We start from the raw sequence: 20,613 nt of genomic DNA on the forward strand, positions 1-20,613 counted from the left end.
TATTTTTTTTGACTATGGTTATTCGGGCAATACTGTTACAGAAGCTCAGTCAGGGGCAGTCAATAAGCGATGTTAAGACAAAGGAAGAGGTTGTGAATCAAGAAATGAAGGCAGCCTGTAGAGACAGAACACTACACTCTAGGGTCTAGCGTCTCCAGAGATCATTGCGGCCCCATCACTACCTTTGCTTTAGCTCCAGGAGACGTGTGCTAGACTTTGAATCCAGAAGTACAAGACGACAAAGTGATTTGAGGGAGTGAGTTTTTAGAAACTCATCGCAGCAGCAACAGAAAACCAGTCCAGCCCTCTTTCCCAGAAGCATACAGCTATGGACCTGGTTACCAAAAACTTAGCTCCACATAAATGTTTGCCCTTCCAAAGTCTAGTTTGCCTTTGGCCAAGCAGTTCTGGCTTCACAGGGCATTTGGGGTACGCTCATATTGGGTGTTCCCTGCTTTATGGCTTTATGACTGAGGGGAGTTGGAATTTTTGTTAGAGCCTTGCACCATCCGGTTCCCTCACCACCTTCATCTGAGCTGGGTCAGCCCTGGGAATGAGGGCTCAGCACAGCACGAGAGGCACCAGTCCTGGACATGTGTCTTACATACGTTATTCCAGAGATGCCACATTCCAGATGGGCCAGACCACCTGGGCTCCACTTGAGGTTTACAGTGTTACAGGGGGTTGAGAATTACAAGAGGGGACTTCTAGAACAGGACAGAGGTGTCCACAGTTTTGCCTTTTTTTTTCTTCTTAGCCTGTACCAAATAACTTCCACAATCTGCCCCAGCTTGTCCACCTAACACATCAATGCCCACAAAAAACATTCGGTTGCTCAGCAGTTCTGTACTGGTTTCTGCTACCTGCTAAGCACAGGGGAGCTCTGTGAACTGTGGTTTATAGACCTGCAGATAGATCATGATATCAGAACAGCAACTCACTCTCCAGGGAGCAGTCAACAGAGGACCTTGGCACAAAGGGAAAGAATCCGAACTTTGCCCTTTGGACTGTGATACAGTGCCAGCAGAGACAGGCTTGCTCCCCCCACACCCAGGCAGGGTTTATCGATGTAGCCTTTCTGGAACTAATTATCAAACCATAGAAACCATGTTTATGTAAATAGAGACCTAGATATTTCTATGTCGCAGAGTGAGGCCTTACTATATAGCCCTGATTGGCTTGAAACTTAATGTGCCTCCCTCTGCCTCCCAAGTGCTGGGATTAAAGACGGAGTTTGTTATTTGTTTAGTTTCCCCATCTCCCCCCCCCAACCTCCTCCCCTCTGTCCTTGGTCCTTAAGACTTTTCTTCTTTGTTTGGGGGTGTTGTGAGTCAGACTCGGGGGTCAGGTATGCTAGCTCTACCACTGAGCCACAAACCCAGCCCCCCTTTTTCTAATTATAAACTACACAGACATAAGAAAATTTCAGACAGTATAGAAATAATAAGATCACATGTTAGTCTATCCAAGATATCCATGAGCATTACACTGGTGTGCTTATGCCTGGACTTTGCTCACACAAAGATATGTGTATGGATCTCATGTTAACGAAAGTCTAATCCTTCTGCATATATTTCTATGCAAACTGGCTTTTAAGTAACCATATGTCATGGATACTGTTTCTCTGACAGTATAGATATGTACTGTGTCTTTATACTTTCATAATACTTTCTTATATACATACATCATACTTTTTTAACAGATGGGTTCTCACTATAGAAGGTCATGAATGCTCAGATGTCTTTCTGTTTGAGCCTCCTGAATGCTGGGATTATCAGTTTCTATACCACACCCAGTTTAGACCATGCTTTTTTAAACCTAATCCTTCATTGGGGTATTTCCAGTTTTTCCTTACTATAGCCCATCCTATGTGTCATGAAGCTGTCTTCCAGAGACTTTGTAGCAAGTTATACTTCCCACCTTAAACCAAGAGATCTACTTAGCTCCCTATACCTTCCCTTGACGGTTATTGCCACTGAAAAATGGCCTTACTTTAAATCTTTAAAGATTGTTGTGTGATATTTTGATCTCATTCTGACACTCCAAATATGGCCAGTAAAAGTTTGTTTTGATTCAGAGGGCAGAGCTAGCTACTGAAACGAAAGCGAAACCTTCCTAGCAAGCACGCACGGACAGCCTGTTTATATTGGGTTTCAAGGTCTGAGTTGGTGAGGACAGACTGACCAGGGCTCTTCCTCAAGAAATAGGTCCTGCCAAGGTACAAACTCAGTTCTCTGGATTCAGAGTCCAGAGCATTAACAATTATTTGTTTGGAGGTAGCTACTAGCTGACCAAAATTAGCCATAGAGGTTTTGGAGGACTGAGGACAGATAGGGCAGGGTGTAGAGAGGGGTCTTGGCCCTTTTGGTTCAAATAATGAGAGAGAGAGAGAGAGAGAGAGAGAGAGAGAGAGAGGAGGTCACTGGTGGCTTCTCCACTGCTTCTCTGATCATTTAGGTTCTTATCCCAGTAGCTGACTCCCGAGTTTTTATTGATAAATAGTAATTAGATAAATGCTTAATTTGGAACCCCATGTGGGGTGTCATTTGTAGTTGGGCTTTTCTTTGGGCCACCAGTTCAGAAAAAGTGATGCAGAGATTTGTATTAATTATGAAAGCTCAGTCAATAGCTTAGACTCGTTTTTAGCTAGCTCTTATAACTTAAATTAACCCATTTCTATTAATCTATGTGCTGTCCCAGGCTCATTTACCTCACCTACATATTATATCTCATCTACATACTGTACATCCTGCTTCCTGTCTCCTTGTATCTCCACCTTTCTTCTTCCCAGTGTCCTCTGTGCCTGGAAATCCTGCCTAGCTACTGGCCATTCAGCTTTTTACTAAACCAATCAGAGTAACACTTCTTCACAGTGTATGAAAAGATTATTCCACAACAAAAGGTGATTGTTGGGCAGCTTATGTATGCTCTTTGCATTTCTGTTTGCGAATTTCCTATCTATGGTACTATTAGCCAAAACCCCTGGCTACTGAAAATGGACACTGGTGTGTGTGTGTGTGTGTGTGTGTGTGTGTGTGTGTGTGTGTGTGTGTGTGTCTGTGTGTCTGTGTGTGTGTGTGTGTGCACGCACACACAAATTTGACATAGGGTGTCATGTAGCCCAGACTGGCTTTGAATTGATCTTCTGGCCCTTAAGTTCTAAGTGCTGGGTTACAAGTGTGGATGCCACATTTGGCTGAATGTTTTGTTTATTTGTTTTTGAGGCAGGGTGTCACTATGTAGCCCTGGCTGGCCTAGCACTTGCTATGTAGACCAGGCTGACCTCAAGTTCACAGAGACCTACTTGCCTCTGCCTCCCAATTGATATAGCACAAAAAGAATTTATTTAAAGAATATTTGTAATGATAAGGGACCGGGTGGAACAGGTAGATTCATATTCTGTATTATAAAGACATACTTGTTCTCTGTATCTTAACACACACACACTGTTAATGAATTGTTTGTTCTGAGTTATACACACACACACACACACACTCGCCACCAGATGCCCTCAATACAGGTAGAAACAAACTAAACTTGGCCTTTCAAGTTCCCAGGCCCAAACATCCCCAGAATGAGAGAAGGGGCTTGAAGGAATGACAACAAGAGAGGCATCCCAAGTCTCAGAAATGTGATTAGCCACCCAAACAGGGGCAACACCAAGCTCTGTGCCCCCACCCACCTCCTCCCTGTGGATTCTGCTGCCTGGAGATGGGAGACAGGCAGTTTTTAAGGTTTTGTTAGCCTACTGCCTTCTCGGATTACTGATTCTCAACAGAGCCTGATTTGAAGATTCAAGTCTGGCCTCTGCTGATCTGCCTCGGTGATAATAGGTATCATGAGCCCCAGTCTGCATATTCTGGAGACTCTACTGGGAGGGCTCTGGGACTCCCCAGTAAGTCACTGAGTTAGCATGGAGTCCTGATCAGCGCCTGGACTTGGGGCCTCTGGAGTTATAAATGGGGGTGGGGTGGGGCCACTCCCTTAATCCTAGCACTCCGGAGGCAGAGGCAAAGTTAGCAAACAATTTCGCTAGAGGACTTTTCCTTCCTCTACTCCCTGACACTTGACACAGCTTCCTTCTGAACAGCTAAACCTTTGCACTTTTAGTTTGGTTCCAGGGATAAGACTCCCCTGACCTCTGGTTTAAAAGCCCTTCCTGTTCCATTCCCATCCCTGGGTTATGGTCTCTATGGCCTCCCTTTCTGTACTGTTTGGTTTATTTCAGGGAGCTCTGTCAGAACGGTGGTGCAGCCTCAGTTCCTGGGGACAGTCCCTTGAGGCATGTTCTGGTGAGCTGAACAGGCCATTATGTTTATGCTGCTATTAAAAACACACCCGTGCCCCACACTCGGGCGGAGAGAGGAATATAAGGGGGTAGAGACAGGAACTGAGTGGATGTGGAGTCTTCAGGATTCGTGGAGACCGGATCTCACCCATTTTCCGTCTGATGTAGAAGGAAGAGCCAGGGGCTGGCTGCTTTGCTTTTCTGATCTTTAGGTTGAACCCAATATCTGTTTATGGATTTTTATTATTCGTGCTACCGCTTTGGAAGTCTGACCTCGAATTGCTTATTTTTTTTAAAAGATTTATTTATTTATTATGTATACAACATTCTTTCCATGTATGCTTGCATGCCAGAAGAGGGTACCAGATCTCATTATAGATGGCTGTGAGCCACCATGTGGTTGCTGGGAATTGAACTCAGGACCTCTGGAAGAGCAGTCAGTGCTCTTAACCTCTGAGCCATCTCTCCAGCCCTCGAATTGCTTATTTTAAGCACAGTGAAGTACAGCACAGTTTAGTGAAAACTGTTCTTGTGATAATTAACTCAATGCAGCATGCACAACAAAGCATACATTAATCTCCTTGAGAAACAGATCATGCGCGAAATCATCCAAACTCTCTGTAAAGTCCATGAAGATTTTCTAGGAAAAACAAATTTATGTGTGAGGGCCTGGGAGAGAGAGGGTCCAGTGCTGGAAAACCTCTAGCCCCACAGATAAAGCAAAAGCACTTGAGTAATAAGCATGTCTGCTCCAGTCTTCTGGCAGAACAGCTTTTGCATTCCTTCCCTTGAAGGAACAGCCCTGTGTGTTTAACATTCCAGGCTCTCCTAGAGCAGAGGTTCTTATCCTTCCACCCTTTAATACAGTTCCTCATGTTGTGGTGACTCCCAACCATTGCTTTCATTATTACTTCATAACTCTATTTTTGCTATTGTTATGAATAATAATGTAAATATCTGATATGCAGGATGGTCCTAGGAAACCCCTATAAAAGGGTCATTTGACCTTGACCTCCACCCCTATCACCCCCACCCCTTTACCCCCCTCCACCATAGGTCTCAACCTATGAGTTGAGAAACACTGTCTAGCACACACCTGTGAGAACAAAGGCTTCATGTCTCTAAATATTCCCTCTAGCGAGGCCACACCTCCTAGCCACCAACCAGACATCAAGTATTCCAGACATCAAGTATTGAAATGCCTAAGACTTAACTATAATACCTCATTCAAACCACCACAACAGTTTTTAGGATGTTAACCTGATGCCTTCTCAAGCTGCTGACTGCAAAGAGCAACTTGCACAATCCTCTCCGGTCTTTGCTCCTTGACTTCTATGGTAACAGGTATCGTGAGCTCTGGCTAGTATTCTGAATACATCTAGTTGTTAGAATTAGATATAACTAGGGTGGGAGCTGGGGAGACGGCTCAGCTGGTAAAGTGAGTTCAGATCCCTAGCACCTACATCAATGCTTGACACTGTAGTGCATGTCAATAACCCCGGGGCTGGGAGGGTTACAGACATAGAACATCTGTGAGTCATATCCAGGATGCCTGCTCTCTAGGCAGGCTAGCCAACATAGAGAGCTGCAGGTTCTATGAGGGACTGTCACCAAAAATGAGGTGTAGAATGATAGAGGAAGACACCTGACATGAGTCTCTGTCCTCTACACATGCGTACTTGGGTGTGTACCCACCCCATCCCTCTGCAACCTGTACACACACCAAAGGAAAAAGTCACAGAGATGAAGTTGGGGGTAGGTCAGTAGTAGAACACTTGTCTAACATGCACAAGACCCTGGGTTCAAACCTTAACATTTAAAAATTAATAAATAGATTACTTTAATCATTCAGTTTCTCTTTAGAATTAAACACTTGGAGAAAGGCTTTAAGGGGCAGAGGCTGAGGAAGGAATTATGGTCTATGGTTTTAGCTCTGAGTACAGTAGTCACTGTGGACTGAGAGTTCTCTGTCAACTTGGGCAAACCCATCTCTTCTAGCTTGAGATCCCCTGGCAGGATGAGCAGTGTGAACCGGCCTGTTCCCGTGACTAGTATTGTTCTGCCATGGTGCTCTAGGACAATTACTCCCACCAGCCAGATCCCCACAACCTCACTGGAGATTAGTTACCAGCTTGTAGGTAGAGCAAAATGGGTTTCTAGATTTCTATCACACGGCTGCAGAAAGCCGAACTTCCAAGCCAAGGTGGTGGTGGTGCACACCTACAATTCAATATTTGGAAGGCTGAGACCTGAGGATCCTGAGATTAAGACCAGACTGGGCTACATAGGGAATTACAGGTCAAAGTCAGTTCCATAGCAAGACCTTGTCTCATAAAACCAAAGATTCACTTGCCCAGAACTTTTACAAATGGAGCAGTTAAATATTGATAATAGAAAGTGTGGGGGCTGAAGAAACAGCTCCGGCTCTGTGGGTAAGAGCATTGTGTGGGAACACAGGGGCACCTGAGTTCAACTCCAAATAAAATTTGGCTGTGGCTGCATGTGCCTATAACTCCAGTGTTGGAGGTCGATACAGGAAGTTCACATGAGCTCAATGGCCCACCAGCCTAGCAGAAATGGCTAGCCCCAGGCTCAATGAGAGAGCTTGTCTCAAAAAAGACAGAGTGACAGAAGACACCCAACATCTTCCTTTGTCCTCCCCATGAGCACATTCATCTGAACACATGTGAACAGTGCATGCACAAACGCGCGCGCGCGCACACACACACACACACAATGAAAATTTTAATGTGTTGAGCTATAAATCACTAGAGAATTACTTGACTGGGTATTTAATACATGTTTGAAAAGCAAAGTATCTTTTCTTATTTATATAGTCACCTTTCTCATAATGTAACCGGAAGCATATATGGAGAGAAACGGTAAGAACTTTGAGATTTGGGGGAGAGGGGTTGTTTGCGTGGTTTTTGTTTGACACTGTCTTATGTAGCCCAAACTGGTCTTCAACTCTCTACATAGTTATAGTGACCTTGAATTCTCAATCCTCTTGCCTCCTCCTTCCAAGTGCTGGGGTTAGAGGTGTGTACCACTATGCCTGGATTGGAGACTTCTGTAACCCAGGCCGTGTTCAAGCTAGACAAGTGTTCTAACAACCAGGCTACACCTCCAGCTCCTTGTGGAATTTTAAAAAGAATGTTTAAACATTTATTTGTTTCTGTTGTATGTATATGCACACGCGTGTGTTCATGCTCACGCCCTGGTGTATGTGTGAAGAGATGGGGGGAAACTTGCAGGAATCAAGTTTTACCACGTGGGACCCCGGGGATTGAACTCAGGCCATCAGGCTTGGCAGCAGCACATTTACTCACAGAGTGTCTTTCCAGTCTCCCATTTTTTGGTATGTTTAAGGATTCATTTACTCAAATTCTTTGCCTTATCTGGAATTTACTTTGGCATAAATATCTTCAGTATTGTTTCACTTTTTGAGGTGAAATTTATGTTTTTCTTAAAGCTTCATGATGAGGTGTTATCATTATGTTCTTAGCCATGTTCTGGGGACCACATGGAGGGAGGCATGGCTGGAGGACGACACAGCCGGGTGGCAGCTGCAACCTAAATAACAAATGCTCCAGAGACCACGAATTATCTGGGAGTAACATTGCAATGGGGATTCCATGTCAGAGTCAATGATGTGAGTATTTAAGGAGGTTGAGGCAAAGGCAAGGCAAAATACAGGTCACTACCCGTGTCCTTAAAAACTAAGCCTTACCTACAGGGATCAATCAAGGCCTGCACTAGTCTATTTTTAGGTTGGACAGTTGTTAGGCATTCTCGGAGAAAAACATCAGGTTGCGGTCCTTTCAGAGTCTTTTGGTACAGTTAGTTTCCCCTCCTCCTCTTTCCCTCCCCCTCTTCCCCTCCTTCCACGTCTTCCCCCTCCTCCCCCTCTCCTCCTCCATCCTCCATTTGTTTGCTTTGAGACAGGGTCTCACTATGCAGCCCAGGCCTGAACCAACTCTAAAGCCTCAGCTGGCTGCAAACTGGAGACAATCTTCCTGCCTCGGCCTCCCAAGTGCTGGGCATGGAGCTCAGGTGGCTGGGCGCCTGGCTAGCATGTACAAAGCCATGGTCCATACAACACATATGTAACAGCAAATGATATGGAAATATAATTGTGTTTTACCTACAGTAAAACGCATACCTACATACCACAGTCCCAGCTCTTTCTGTTAAACTAGCCAAGACGATGTATGTCCGTGTTGTCTTGTGCAAAGGCGTTCTCATCCTTAAGGGCCATGCACCATTGGCAGCTGGGTGAGTGAGCTGGTTGCTGTAACCCAGTGAGGCTCAAGCACCCTCAGGTGGACTTGGAGGAGCCTTGGATGCTCTTCCCAGCGGCAACCTCCTCAAGATGCATCCAGAACTTTCCTCCCTAGTTAGCCTGGAGTAAAACTTAGGTATCTAAATGGAAGCAAAGTTCTTTACAAAATTCCTAAACCTTCCTTAAAGGACACCTTTTTAAGCATTTGCCCACAAAATTGCAGCCAGCCCCATCCAACTGTACTCAGAGTCTTAGACAGTTAAATATACAGTTTATTTCTCCAACCCAGTCAAGAGGGATTTTGTTTGTTTTGCTTTTATTGTTGTTTTTTTTTGTTTTTTGTTTTTGGTTTTTTTTTTTATCTTTTGAGACAAAACCAACTTGGAATTTACTATGTAGCCCTGGTTGAACTTAAATCTAAGCCTCCCAAGTGCTGGGATTACAGGTGTGGGCCCTATAATCAGTTAAGAGTTTTCTTGTTTGTTTGTTCTTATTTGGTTGTTGTTTGGGTCAGTCTTGTGAAGTCTAGTCTGGCTTAAAGTTTCCTAGGTGGCTAACACTTCCCTTAAACTCCTAACCCTCCTGTCTCCATCTCTCAAGAGTGAGGACCACTGGCCCTGTGCTACCACACCTGACTAAGAATTTTCTTATTAGCGTTCTCATACTTCTACACCACCTCAGCCGTGAAGCATGCTGGCCCTTTAACAGGTGAGCAGGAGGCAGAGTCTTCAAAAGCTAGAAGAAACAAGCAGGGCCTGGCTGCCATGGCTAACCTACGTGGGAAGGACAGCAGCAGTCACGTGGTGGGTGTCAAGCAACAGGATGTCACTGTACACAGACGGTGGTTGGTTGTCGTCTTCCAGGACCTAGCCAGATCTCTAACTTCTGTCCCTCCTTGGGGCTGAGCTGGTCGGGTGGGAGGGGTGGGAGCTTATATGCTTATCTGACTTATCAGACTCTGACTTCTTGAAGCCTTGGGTCAATAATTCTCTGCCCACCGTCCTGAAAGGAGACCATGGATGTTTTAGGGGCCAGCCCATCCTTATCGAGGAAGAGAGGGTCTCTGGGTCTCTTCTCCGTCCCAGGTTTCCCTTCTAGAGGCTTCTCTATCAGTGAGGGACACGACTGGCAAGGAATCCCACCAGGCTGCCGAGATGAAATGTCTTGAAGGTATTACCACGTGGGCCGAGTGTCTACAGAAAATGTCCAGAAGTCCACAGGCAAGAGGTACACATGAGCCTAGTTAAGAAACCGGGCGCAGTACAGTGACTGAAAGAAAGCTCTTCTGTGGCTAGCTAGCTACTGAGATAGATTTGTCTGGGCTTTTGTTTTCCTTGCTGATGTGGAAAAACTATCAGCAATGATCTAACAGTACTGTATGACTGTGCCGTACGTGTGCGGTTTAAGGTAGGGAGCTTACACGGTTAAATGGCACTGAATGAAGACAGCTGAGATGAGCTCATTTAAAGAGGCAACAGAAGGGCTTGTTAGATTAGGAAGAATGGGTGGAGAAAGAGGCCTGTGGTATCCATTCACACCATTGAAGTGATCCCCGGGAAGTGAAGGGGTTTGGTGTCTGCATAGTGCTGCTCATGCTAATGGGGGCTCATTTGGGAGTGTCCTGGGGTGGAGCTAAAACAGCATGGTGTTTAAAAATGGTTCTAGAGTCCAGTGGGAGAGGCAGGTGGATCTCTGTGAGTTTGAGGCCAGCCTGGTCTACAGAGCAAGTTCCAGGATAGTCAAGAATACACTGAGAAACCCTGGGGAAAAAAAAAAGAAAGGAAAGGAAAAGAAAAGAAAAATGATTCTAGAGATGGCTTTTGAATGGAGCTTCTGGTTAGCATCAGCTTGTCTAGAGCAGAGTTGTCTCTATCTTCCTCCCCAGGCCTGCATTTACACCAGAGGCCAAGCAAGTTCTTTGTTCCCCTGGCTCCTGAAGAAGGCTCAGTATCTGCCTTCCACCTGGAGAAAGTGGAAGAGGAGAATGAAGAGGAAGATGTGTGTTCAGATCAGGCCCCATATGTGGAGGAGGAAAGGAATGATCTCGGGGATCCAGCTATACTGAGTGTCATCCAAAATACCCAAGTACCACGGCAGGTAGGGCTAGAGAGAGCGGTCCCAAACTTCCACGTTCCTTCACAGACTGTCACTCAACAATCCTCTTGTCACCTCTGCTGCTTTAAGACCCATTTATTTACCATGGTTTATTTCAGGTATGACGCTGAGCTGGGGCTTTCTCCTTCTCTTTCCTCCTGTCTCCCATTGATGCTTCTGCAGCTGTCCTTTACCTTAAATCAGGTCCAAAGCCAGGTGCAGTGGTGCATACCACACCTGCAATCCTAGCACTGAGACTCCTGAGGTAGAAACAGAAGGATCATGACTTGTCCTCAGTCTGGATTGCATAAAGAGACCCAGGCACAGACAGACAGACCAGGCGTGCGTGCATGTACATACACACACACACACACACACACACACACACACACACACACACACACACACACACAAATGTGCCCTAAAATCAAACAAGCAAAATCCACAAGTCTGGGGCAGGAGGCCACTCAATTGGTACAGTCCCTGCCTTGCAAATGTGAGAACCTGAGTTCAGATCCTTGGAACACATGTAAAACCCTTTATACAGCAGTGTGTCCCTGTAATCCTAACCAGTGCAAGATGGGAGGTGGGGACAAGAGGGACCTTAGGAGCTAAGGCCAGCTTGCTCAGCTCGCCCAGCCTATGTGGCCAAGTTCCAGGCCAATGAGAGACCCTGTTTCAAGAAAAAGGTAGAAGGAGCCTGTAGATCAACATCTGAGGTTCTCTGCCCTCCACACCACACAGTCTCACACACGCATGTGTGCCTCCAAGTTCATGTGGACGCAAAACCCCGCAGGGTCCTGTGTCTCCCATAGATAGCAACCTGACTATTGGTGTGTCCCTTTTGTTTTAGCCTTGTGTCTTGACAGGCCATGCCTAGTATGTGATCCCTTACATTCACACAACCAGTGGAGAAAAACAAGGACTTCCAGTATAAGCCAGGTGACTTGGCCCTCCTGCAGCATACCCCTAAAATGTTAGCCATCTTCTCAGGAGGAAGAAGGAGCCTGGCCCATTTGGCCTTGAGGATGAAGGGAAAAGCCAGGTTGTTACTCTCCCGGCTGTTGAAATAACTGACTTTGCTACCCCAGCCTTGTTCCCATGAAAACAAAAAGCAGAAGACAGTGTGGGAGTCCATTCAAATCTGGCATTTCTTCCTTTCTGTTCCAGAGAGGCCTGCACGGTTCCTCTGGAGCCGAGGCCCTTGGTACCCTGGGGATGTCACAAGCCTCCTTGCGTTTTCTGTGCCAGGTGAGTCGAGTCTAGTCTCCATCCTGTGAGGAGGTGACTGAGTGACCCAGAACATTTCCATTCCTGGAAGTGTTGAATGTCCCTTGCTTCGTTATGTTCAGTCTACCCTTCTCCTTGCCCTGGAGATGACGCGCCCAAAGTGAGGCATTGGTATGGGGTGGACAGCCACACCAGGCAGAAGAGCTTGGTAACTGACAGGTGGTGCAGGACAGCCTTAAGTGCTACGGGAACAACTGTCACTCAGACTAAACGGGACACGCTATAGATTCCTACTCCGACATTATAAAATATCTCAGCAGACGATCAAGTACTGAACTTAGGGGCAGGAAAGACACCAGCTGCCCACGAAGTACTTTGTAGTGTGAGAACAGAAGACTGGGAAACCCCATAGGGAGAGCTATAAGGTAACTGAGCTCTGCTGAGGGCTTGAATGAGGCAGAAAAAAAGGCTGAGGAGCCTGCCCTCGGTAGCTGAAGACAACACAAAAGCACATCCTCCTCCCCCATCCTCAAAGACGGAAAAGGCATCTCCTAGGAGGTGGCAAACTGTCAAAGGAAGGAAGCACGGTCTCCACAGCTGCCTTGAGGGTTTTGCAAAACCCTGGGCGAAATCACTGAGGGGAAAAGGCAGGTGAGAAGGCAGAGGGAAACGACCTGAGCAGGGGCACCGTTCACTCCTCTCTCAGTGGAGTATCCCCCTTGTGCCCTGGACTATCTATGGCAAATTCCTTTCCAGCCTGCATTCTCAAGAGCCAGCTTTCCAGCCCACCACATGGGACCTCACCAGCCTTCACCGGATCCTCTTCTGTCCTACAACCCACTGACCCTGTGCCCCCCTAAACTCAGGTACCAGGGACAGGCTGCGCAATGGGGACAGGCTGAGTTCCTCCTATAGGTTATAAGACATGGTGACCAAGGGCCACCTCCGTTACCTTCTATCAGTTGCCACAGAAAAACACTTAGATACACTAACAAAAGTTGGAAGCATAGTCCAGTCTCTGCTTCCTCACAGCTGAAGAAGCAGAGCCCCAAGGGAATTAAAGAAGAGAGGTGGGCAACCCCGACAGATTAGGACTTGCTAACAACCATGCCAAAAGGTTGCCTATTGTGCCTAGATTGTCGGCAGTCAGATTGCAGAGAACCATTTCTTGGGATGGGGACATGAGGATTGCGTTGTTTTCTGCTTTTTGTGGGGGGAGGTATGTAGATGCACAGGGCTGCCTTAGCTGTTCACTGGAGCTTACCCGGTGAATGCACGGACAGTTGGGGTGCAGGGCAGAAGTTTTCCACTCAGCTGATTTCCTTTTAAGCCTTCCCAGTCATCTGACGCAGCTCCACCCTCAGCACCAAAGGATCCTACTGCAGCAGAGGAGTCAAACCGTGAGGTAACACCTAGATGAGAAGCGGGGCTGAGGGGAAGCAGTCTGCACTATACCTGGTATTTCCTTGTGACTAGCCGTCTTCCCCCCACTGCATAATGGTACTCCATCACCGTTGCCCTACACTGCACCTTTTCCAGTCCTTCCAAGAACACTCCACTGCCTGCTCACATCTCCTTGGGAAGTCACAGTGGCAGGGCTTGCCTAAAGGGATGTTTCTGCTGGCTTGAAGTCTCCTAGCCAAGAAGCCTTGGTCTCTGAAGCCAGACACCTATGCTAACCTCATGACCCGAAAAGAGAAGGACTGGGTGATAAAGGTGCAGATGGTTCAGCTGCAGAGTGAGAACCCTCGCTTGGATGACTATTACTACCAGGTGAGCTCTGGACGCCCTCGTCCCACCTTTAGACCTTGGCCAGATGAGCTAGGACTCCTTGTGACCGTCACTCCAACTCAGAGGGGCCACATCTGGTTAGGTGCCGGCACAGTCACTCCACGAAAGAACCCGTCTTCCTAAAGTTAGTGTCCCAAGCCCCTTCCCTCCTCATCTCCTACACTTTGGTCGTCAAATGGAGTTATTGACTCTTTTTCTAAATACCCAAGGCTGGTCTCTCCATCCTTTCGAGAGGTTCCCGTTTCTACCCTGGAAATGTGGGCCTGTTCATGTCTGAGCGCTTTCATGAGCCTTCAGGATGCCTTATCAACACTCACACTCTTTGCCTGCTCCCTGGACCCTCAGGAGTACTATCAGAAGCTGGAGAAGACACAGGCAGACAAAGAGCTGCTTCGGCAGAGGAACAGGGCTGAGTCTCTCAAGCTGGTCACACCTCACACCCAGAAGGCAGAAGTTTATGAGTCAGGTATGGCCAGACTGCTGGCTTGGGCTGGGTATCTGGGTGCATGGGTGCTCCTATAGAGAAGCATGCTTCTCCCGGCTCTCTTATGCAGTGGTACGAATTGAGGGTTCCCTGGGCCAGGTAGCTGTATCAACATGTTTTAGCCCTCGCCGAGCTATTGATGCCGTATCTCACAGAACTCAAGAGCAGGTAGGACAGTGTGATTTTTCCCAGAACTTTCCCTGCCCCTGTTGTCTAGAATGCATTCGCATTTGGGGTTTAAACACTCTTACATTACGACATACGGGTGAGGAAGCAGCACAGGCAGACTTTGTGTCTAGCCTTTTCCAGCCGCACTGATGTATGACTGATGGCCAGGAACCCCTTGTGCCTAGGATACGGGAGCAGCAAGCAGTCAGAGGCTCCGAGTGCTCTCCCTGATTGAGAAGGTGAGATAAGCTCACTGAAAGACGGATGCTATTGACTAAAATTGTAAGGATGGGCTATTAACCACCCCTCCCCCATCCCCACCACTGTCGAATTCCCAGATGTTCCTTCAGTTGCTAGAGATAGAGGAGGGCCAGAATGATGGGTTTCCACAGCTCTACCACTCGGGGGAACAGAGCAACCAGGTGGAGAAGCTCTTTCAGGCCTTAAAGACCCAGGGGCAGGACAACCTGGAGTGAGTATGAGAGAGTCCCACCTTAGCCTCAGAAGAAGAGGCTCAGCAGCTGTGGGGGCTTGCTGCTGGCATGAAGCCTTCTTCCCCGGGCACAGGTCTCAAAACACTCTTCTCTCTCCCCTGTAGAGAGACAGCAGATAGCCTTCTGCAGGTGCTGTCTGTGAGGAAAGGGAAAATTCTGGTGGCTCGGCTGCTCCCCTTCTTGCCCCACAATCAAGCCGTTAGCCTTCTCCTGTACATCACCTACCACCTGCCTTTCCTGATCCTGAGGGACATGGCTGACCAGGTACCATGGCAATGAGTGGCAAAGAGGGTGGTCTCGATGGGTTTGGGGTCTTTTCCCTCCCCTATTTCCCCTCCCTTCATAGAGATGCCAGCAAGAGTAGTGTGCTACCCACCCCTCAAATAAGGAAGTTACAGAATGAACGACCATAGCGACAGCAGATCATCGTCAGGTATGATGAGCGAAGAAAGTAGGTGAGCGGCCGTGCAGGTGTGAATGCGCGTGAGAGGAGATAAGGGTCCTCTGAGGAGGGGCAAGTCTCGTCTGTGTCCTATAGAAAGCCACTGTAAAATAAGTCAGTGTTCTAGGACTCCATTAGGAATAGAGAGTCATGAGCAGTGGTAGGCCTGGCAAGGACCTGGACCACGAAGCTGTGTACAGCCCGTCAGCCAGGGAAGGAACTGGAGGTAAAGATGAGGGGATGAAGCTGTGGTAGAGTTGGGAGAGATGCTTAATGATTTTCTTGTAGGCTCTACACATTCTATTCAAGCCTCTGGGAAAATACATCCGTTATTTGAGCTTTCATCAGCTCCTCCGTGGACTTCAAGGTCTAATGTTGCTGCCCCCCGGCACCTCAGAGCGGCCAGTCTCTGTGGTGCTTCAGAATCAGGTAATATATCCGGGACACTGTTCTTTCCATAGATGGCTTTTTGTTTGATTTGATTTTTTTTTTTTTGAGACAGGGTCTCATATAGCTTAGGCTAGCCTAGAACTCTCCAGCAAGCCGAGGATAACCTTGAACTCATGACCTTTATGTTGCCATGTGCCACCATGACAGTCCTCCCATAGATGACTTCTCAATGGCCTACTAGAAATTGTAAAGAGGATAGTCTCATCTCTACACAAATCTTATCCTCAGTAGCACTTCTCAGTGTCCAGTGAGAACTAGACATGATCTACTCCTAGTATGCAGGAGGCTGAGGCAGAAGGACTATGAGTTCCAAGATCAGCTTAAGCATCACAGCGAGGGTTAGGACACCCTAAACCTGTCTCAAAACCTTCCAGGGAGCACAGGATCATCTGGACATAGCTTATTAAGTACCAGGTCCTCGGTCCCACTCCCAGGAATAACAAGGAGCTGTGTGTGGTGGTGGGGGTGGCTGCTCCCCCCATTTCATCTCTCTGTTCTCTTCCTTTCCCCACCGTTCCTCCTCAGAATGTGGTGAGACTTGTGGCGAATGCCACGGATGGGAATGACATGTGGTACAGGACTTCTTACCTCCTGGCATTTAGAAAAGAAAAGTACACATCTTGACTGGGTGGGGGGGGGGGATGTGGCTCCGTTGGTGGAGTGTTTGTGGGGTGTGCACAAAGTTCTGGTTTCAGTTTCTAGCACCACACAAAGCGAGGCTGGTAGTGCTTACTTGAAAAGGAAAATAGAAATGAGGGTATCAGGGTTTCAGGGTCACCTTTGTCTTTACGGTGAGTTCAAGGCTAGCTTGGACTGATCTCTGTGTGGTGGGGAGAGGGGAGAGGATGTGGCCACATCTTTGTGACTGCTGGTGGCAACCGCTTCCACACCAGAAGTCTCAAAACTTTCTATTGTGTACCCTTTAGAAAAAAAAAATGGAGACATCCCATTATAACATTAGGATTTTTTTCTAAAGAAGAGACAAAAAGTCTTTTCTTTGTCCTGAGCATCCAAATAAGTGACAAATTAGGCACTTCCCATAGCATTGAACTCCACCCCCAGTCCACAACAGCAAGTCTGTAAGTATTGCCACTTTAGACTTGACAGACTGTGTCCGTATCTAGTGAATTCTCTTGTGCAGTCTCCTCTGTGGCTCTCTGCTGAAGGTGGTACTTCCGAAAGTGTGGCCACAGACTACCGGAATCATTCCTCATCTACTGACTGACTTCCCCCCCCCCCCCCATTTAGTCAGCTCTCAAAGGCTTGTGGAAAGTTCAGGGCAGTGAGTTCTTTCTTAGCTGTAAATCTGACCACTCCTGCGGCATTTGTCTCCATCTGCACACGCAAGCCTGTCCTTCAGGAGGAAGCCGGCAAAACCAGAGAAGCCCAAAATGCCTAGGTGACCCCCTTTTGTCTCAGACTGTCTATTCTATCACTCACAGTTTGGGATATCTCTGCTTTATGCCCTGCTGAGTCATGGAGAGCAGCTGGTGTCCCTGGATTCTTCCCTCCAATCCAGCAGTGACCGTGCAGCCTGGTAAGAGGGCAAAGGCCTCGTCAATACGTTCCAACATCACTGGGTGTGCAGGGCGAGCCTGACCAAAGAGATCCTGCATAGCATATTAGAGGACAAGGGAGGAAGTTGGGCAGAAAAGACATCCCAGAACTGTATCTTCTCCTGGCCCCACAGAGTATCCTACAATGTTGGTTTCCCATGGGAAACAAGGTCATAGTAATTAAGAAAGATACATTTTAGAGTCAAACAAACCTGTCTATTGCAATGTAACTTTGAAACATTTCACTTCTTAGTCTGTTTCTCTGTCTGGGAGTAGTGCTTTTAATTCCTTAGAGTTATTAAGGTCAGATACGCATTACCAGGTATGTACCAAATGTACGCATGTCACCTCTCAATTGCTGTGTGGGATGGGACCAGTGGCTGCTGGTGGACAGCGGTTTCCTGCATCAGTACAGCAGCTCTTTTCCTTCCCTCAGGACAGACTTGGTGATTCTAGTTGCATGGGAGATATCTCAGTTGCCCACGGCATCCCTGGCAGAGCCCCTAGCCTTCCCCAGGAACCTGCTTCCCCTCTTCTGCCATCACATGGACAAACAGCTCGTGCAGCAGCTGGAAGCCAGAATGGAGTAAGTGCTTACAGAAACAGTCACAGCCTCGTCCGGGCCTGTGGATCCAATCTCGGAGAAGCTGTGAGCATGGATGGTAATGTGCTTTAGACAGAGTTCTATGGGCCGGGCATAGTAACACATGCCTTTGATCCCAGCACTTCGGGTCAGAGGTGAGCTTTAGGCCAGCCAGGGCTATGTAGTGAGATATGAGACCCCAGTGAGATGGCTGAGCAGGTAGACACACATGGAAGGAGGCAGTGACTCCTAAAAGTTGTCCTGTGACCTGCAAATGTTCACTGTGGAGTGTTAGTGTGTGTGAGTGTGTGTGAGTGTGTGTGTGAGTGCACACGTGTGAGTGTGTGTGTGAGTGCACGCGTGTGAGTGTGTGTGTGAGGGTGAGCGTGTGGGTGAGTGTGTGTGGGTGAGTGTGTGTGGTGTGTGTGGGTGAGTGTGTGTGGGTGAGTGTGTGTGGGTGAGTGTGTGTGGTGAGTGTGTGTGGGTGAGTGTGTGAGCGTGTGTGGGTGTGTGTGTGAGGGTGAGTGTGAGAGTGTGTTCATGTGAGAGTGTGTGTGTGTGTGTGAGAGAGTGTGTGAGTGTGGGGAGAGGGGTGGTGTGAGTGGGTGGGTTCCAGTGGGTGGGTGTAAGTATGGGTGGGTGTGAGTGTGTGAGACGGTGTGTCTTGTGTGCGTGTGAACAAACATATAAACGTAGCAAAACATTAAAAAGTCAATCTAGACCCTCATGTATTTGTGGAGTAACTGGTCTAGACTCATTAGGGTCCTTTGTACTGTTTAGTCAAACCTTTGGTTTATTCCCAATGTTTGGTCATTTGTAAGTACTGTTTCAGAGCAGTAATTTGAAAAGTTGAATAATTCATTCAAAAAATAGTTGAAAGATTATTTCAGAATATCAGGAATAACACAGAGATAATCTGTCCTTGGAATTTTACTAGCTGTTAGAATGAGCCAAGCATGAGTTAAACCATAAATATTTGTAAATATGGAATTGTTTGCAGTTAACTCTCGTTCTCTTTTTAGGCTTGCCTGTATCTACTGATTTATTAGTTCTTGAACTTACGTGTGAGAAGCTGAAATCTCAGAAATAAAACTACATCACATCACCTTCCTACAGTGATACAGTCCAAGTCATTTCCTATACTTTCTTATGTTGGAGGACCCTGCCATATTGTCATAGCCCTTCTTAAAAGCTAAGTGACTTGCCTAAAATTAAGGCATGACTTTAGGTATAATTAAAGAAACATCAAATGATATGTTGAAACTTGTTTGTAAGTTTAGAATTACAATGAAGACCATTTTTGTGAGTGTGTCAATATAAGGGGCAAGGCCTTGTTATATGTAATAAAAATGTAATTTGGAACGTTGCTTCAGTGTGCCGGACTTTATGTAAACCAAACAGTTGAGCTAAGGCTAAGAAATTTGGATGTAAGCATCTTCTTTGGCTTGGTTGCATTTTGTCAAATGAAGTCCTGCATTCATCAAGGAACACTGGAGAACCTTTCATGCACCAGGCTGGGTTCCAGGTAGGAGGATAACAATGGTGCACAAGTCTCTGCTACTTTCAGATGTACTTAGAGGCTGGACAAGAATTGACAGAAAATATCAATCAGTCGTAAATTCTGTTGGGAAACAGGATGATTCAAGAGCGACTGGAGTGGAGGAGGCTTTAGATTGGATTGGCTAGGACAGTGCTTTAACAGGTTGCTGTTGAGTCAATCCTCAGACTGTGGAAGTGGCCGCGTTACCAAGGCTAAGCATGGAGACATACCCCTGAATTCCTGAGTAGCTAGACGGACAGGGAAGGAGCCTCAGGGGTCCAAGGCCACCAGGGAGCCTTTATCAAATAAAAAACTTGGCAAGGTACTGTTCAGTTTCTCCTAAACGCCTTTCCAACACGTCTCAGTGCTCTCCCCTTTTCTTTTCTATACTGGATTGTCCTGAGTGAGCCGCTTCACTCTGTACTCAATCCATCTGTTTCAAAGGATATCATTTGACTCCAATATTCACGCTAACCTTCATGCTTGTAAGGAATAGAAAACTCAGTGGAGGACCATAAAGAATAGACTGTCCTCCAAAGGAGGTCTATTGGTCTGAGAGGTCGGCAACCCCAAACCGTGGAGCTACGTATCCAGGGGTACAGAAAAACTCACTATGTGGGATCTGAAAAGCAATTTTTGTAGGCAGAGGCTGGCGAATGCTTTTTGGGTAAAAAAACAAAAATGTTCTTCAAAACTGCCTGGTGGGAGATAAATTAGGTGGTTTGCTTTTGCAAACTCTGGGCTCCGGGGCATCTAATGGGAATGGCAGCTTTGCATTTCTTGAAGCAGATTTCTTGAAGCCTGGGGGAGAAGGGTGGGCTCTGTTTTGTGCCCCTGTTTTTTTGTTTTGTTTTGTTGCTTTTAAGGGGAAAGGGTTCTTTAATTCTAGTCTATTAGAGTCCTTGCTACCAAGAAAACCGCATGACTGTTGTTCCAAACAATTGCACAAAAAGTGACGAGGGGCCAGCGACTGGGTTTTAATGAGCAGGCATCAGTCTCAGAAAGCTTTGGTAACAAGCACAGCAGAAGCAACTGACAGGCGTTGGCGTTTATTGACTTGAGCTGAGAGGAGCACAGGTGTGGTTTCACGGAGTCTGCTTAGGGAGTCTGCTTAGGTCCGCCCCCATCCCCCAGCTAAGAAGACTACAGGCGTAGGACCGCCTTGCAGTTCAGGTGACAGTCACAAGGCACAGAACACCGCGCATGCCCGT

At 47.0% G+C, this 20,613-nt stretch overlaps 1 protein-coding gene across 6 annotated transcripts; it reads left to right on the forward strand.

Moving 5' to 3' along the window:
- Positions 1-1,488: 1,488 nt before the first annotated feature.
- On the forward strand, positions 1,489-19,228 carry Patl2 (PAT1 homolog 2). 6 transcript variants are annotated; one of them, XM_038331922.1, is made up of 18 exons: positions 1,489-7,646; positions 7,761-7,940; positions 9,171-9,373; positions 9,656-9,797; positions 10,456-10,667; positions 11,835-11,915; positions 12,651-12,760; positions 13,225-13,299; positions 13,526-13,667; positions 14,031-14,151; positions 14,240-14,337; positions 14,523-14,576; positions 14,676-14,809; positions 14,936-15,095; positions 15,562-15,702; positions 17,166-17,260; positions 17,716-17,865; positions 18,885-19,228. In XM_038331922.1, exons 3-18 carry the CDS (start codon positions 9,335-9,337, stop codon positions 18,901-18,903), a joined length of 1,773 nt encoding a protein of 590 aa, XP_038187850.1. In that variant the 5' UTR covers positions 1,489-7,646; positions 7,761-7,940; positions 9,171-9,334; the 3' UTR covers positions 18,904-19,228. The 6 variants fall into 6 exon arrangements, with proteins under 6 accessions (XP_038187850.1, XP_038187851.1, XP_041911118.1 ...); XM_038331923.1 differs by having other exon boundaries at positions 1,489-2,218; positions 7,794-7,940; XM_042055184.1 differs by having other exon boundaries at positions 1,489-7,940.
- The last annotated feature ends 1,385 nt before the right edge of the window (positions 19,229-20,613 follow it).

The sequence above is a fragment of the Arvicola amphibius genome, chromosome 5 (genome assembly GCF_903992535.2).
Source record: "Arvicola amphibius chromosome 5, mArvAmp1.2, whole genome shotgun sequence".
NCBI lineage: Eukaryota > Metazoa > Chordata > Mammalia > Rodentia > Cricetidae > Arvicola > Arvicola amphibius.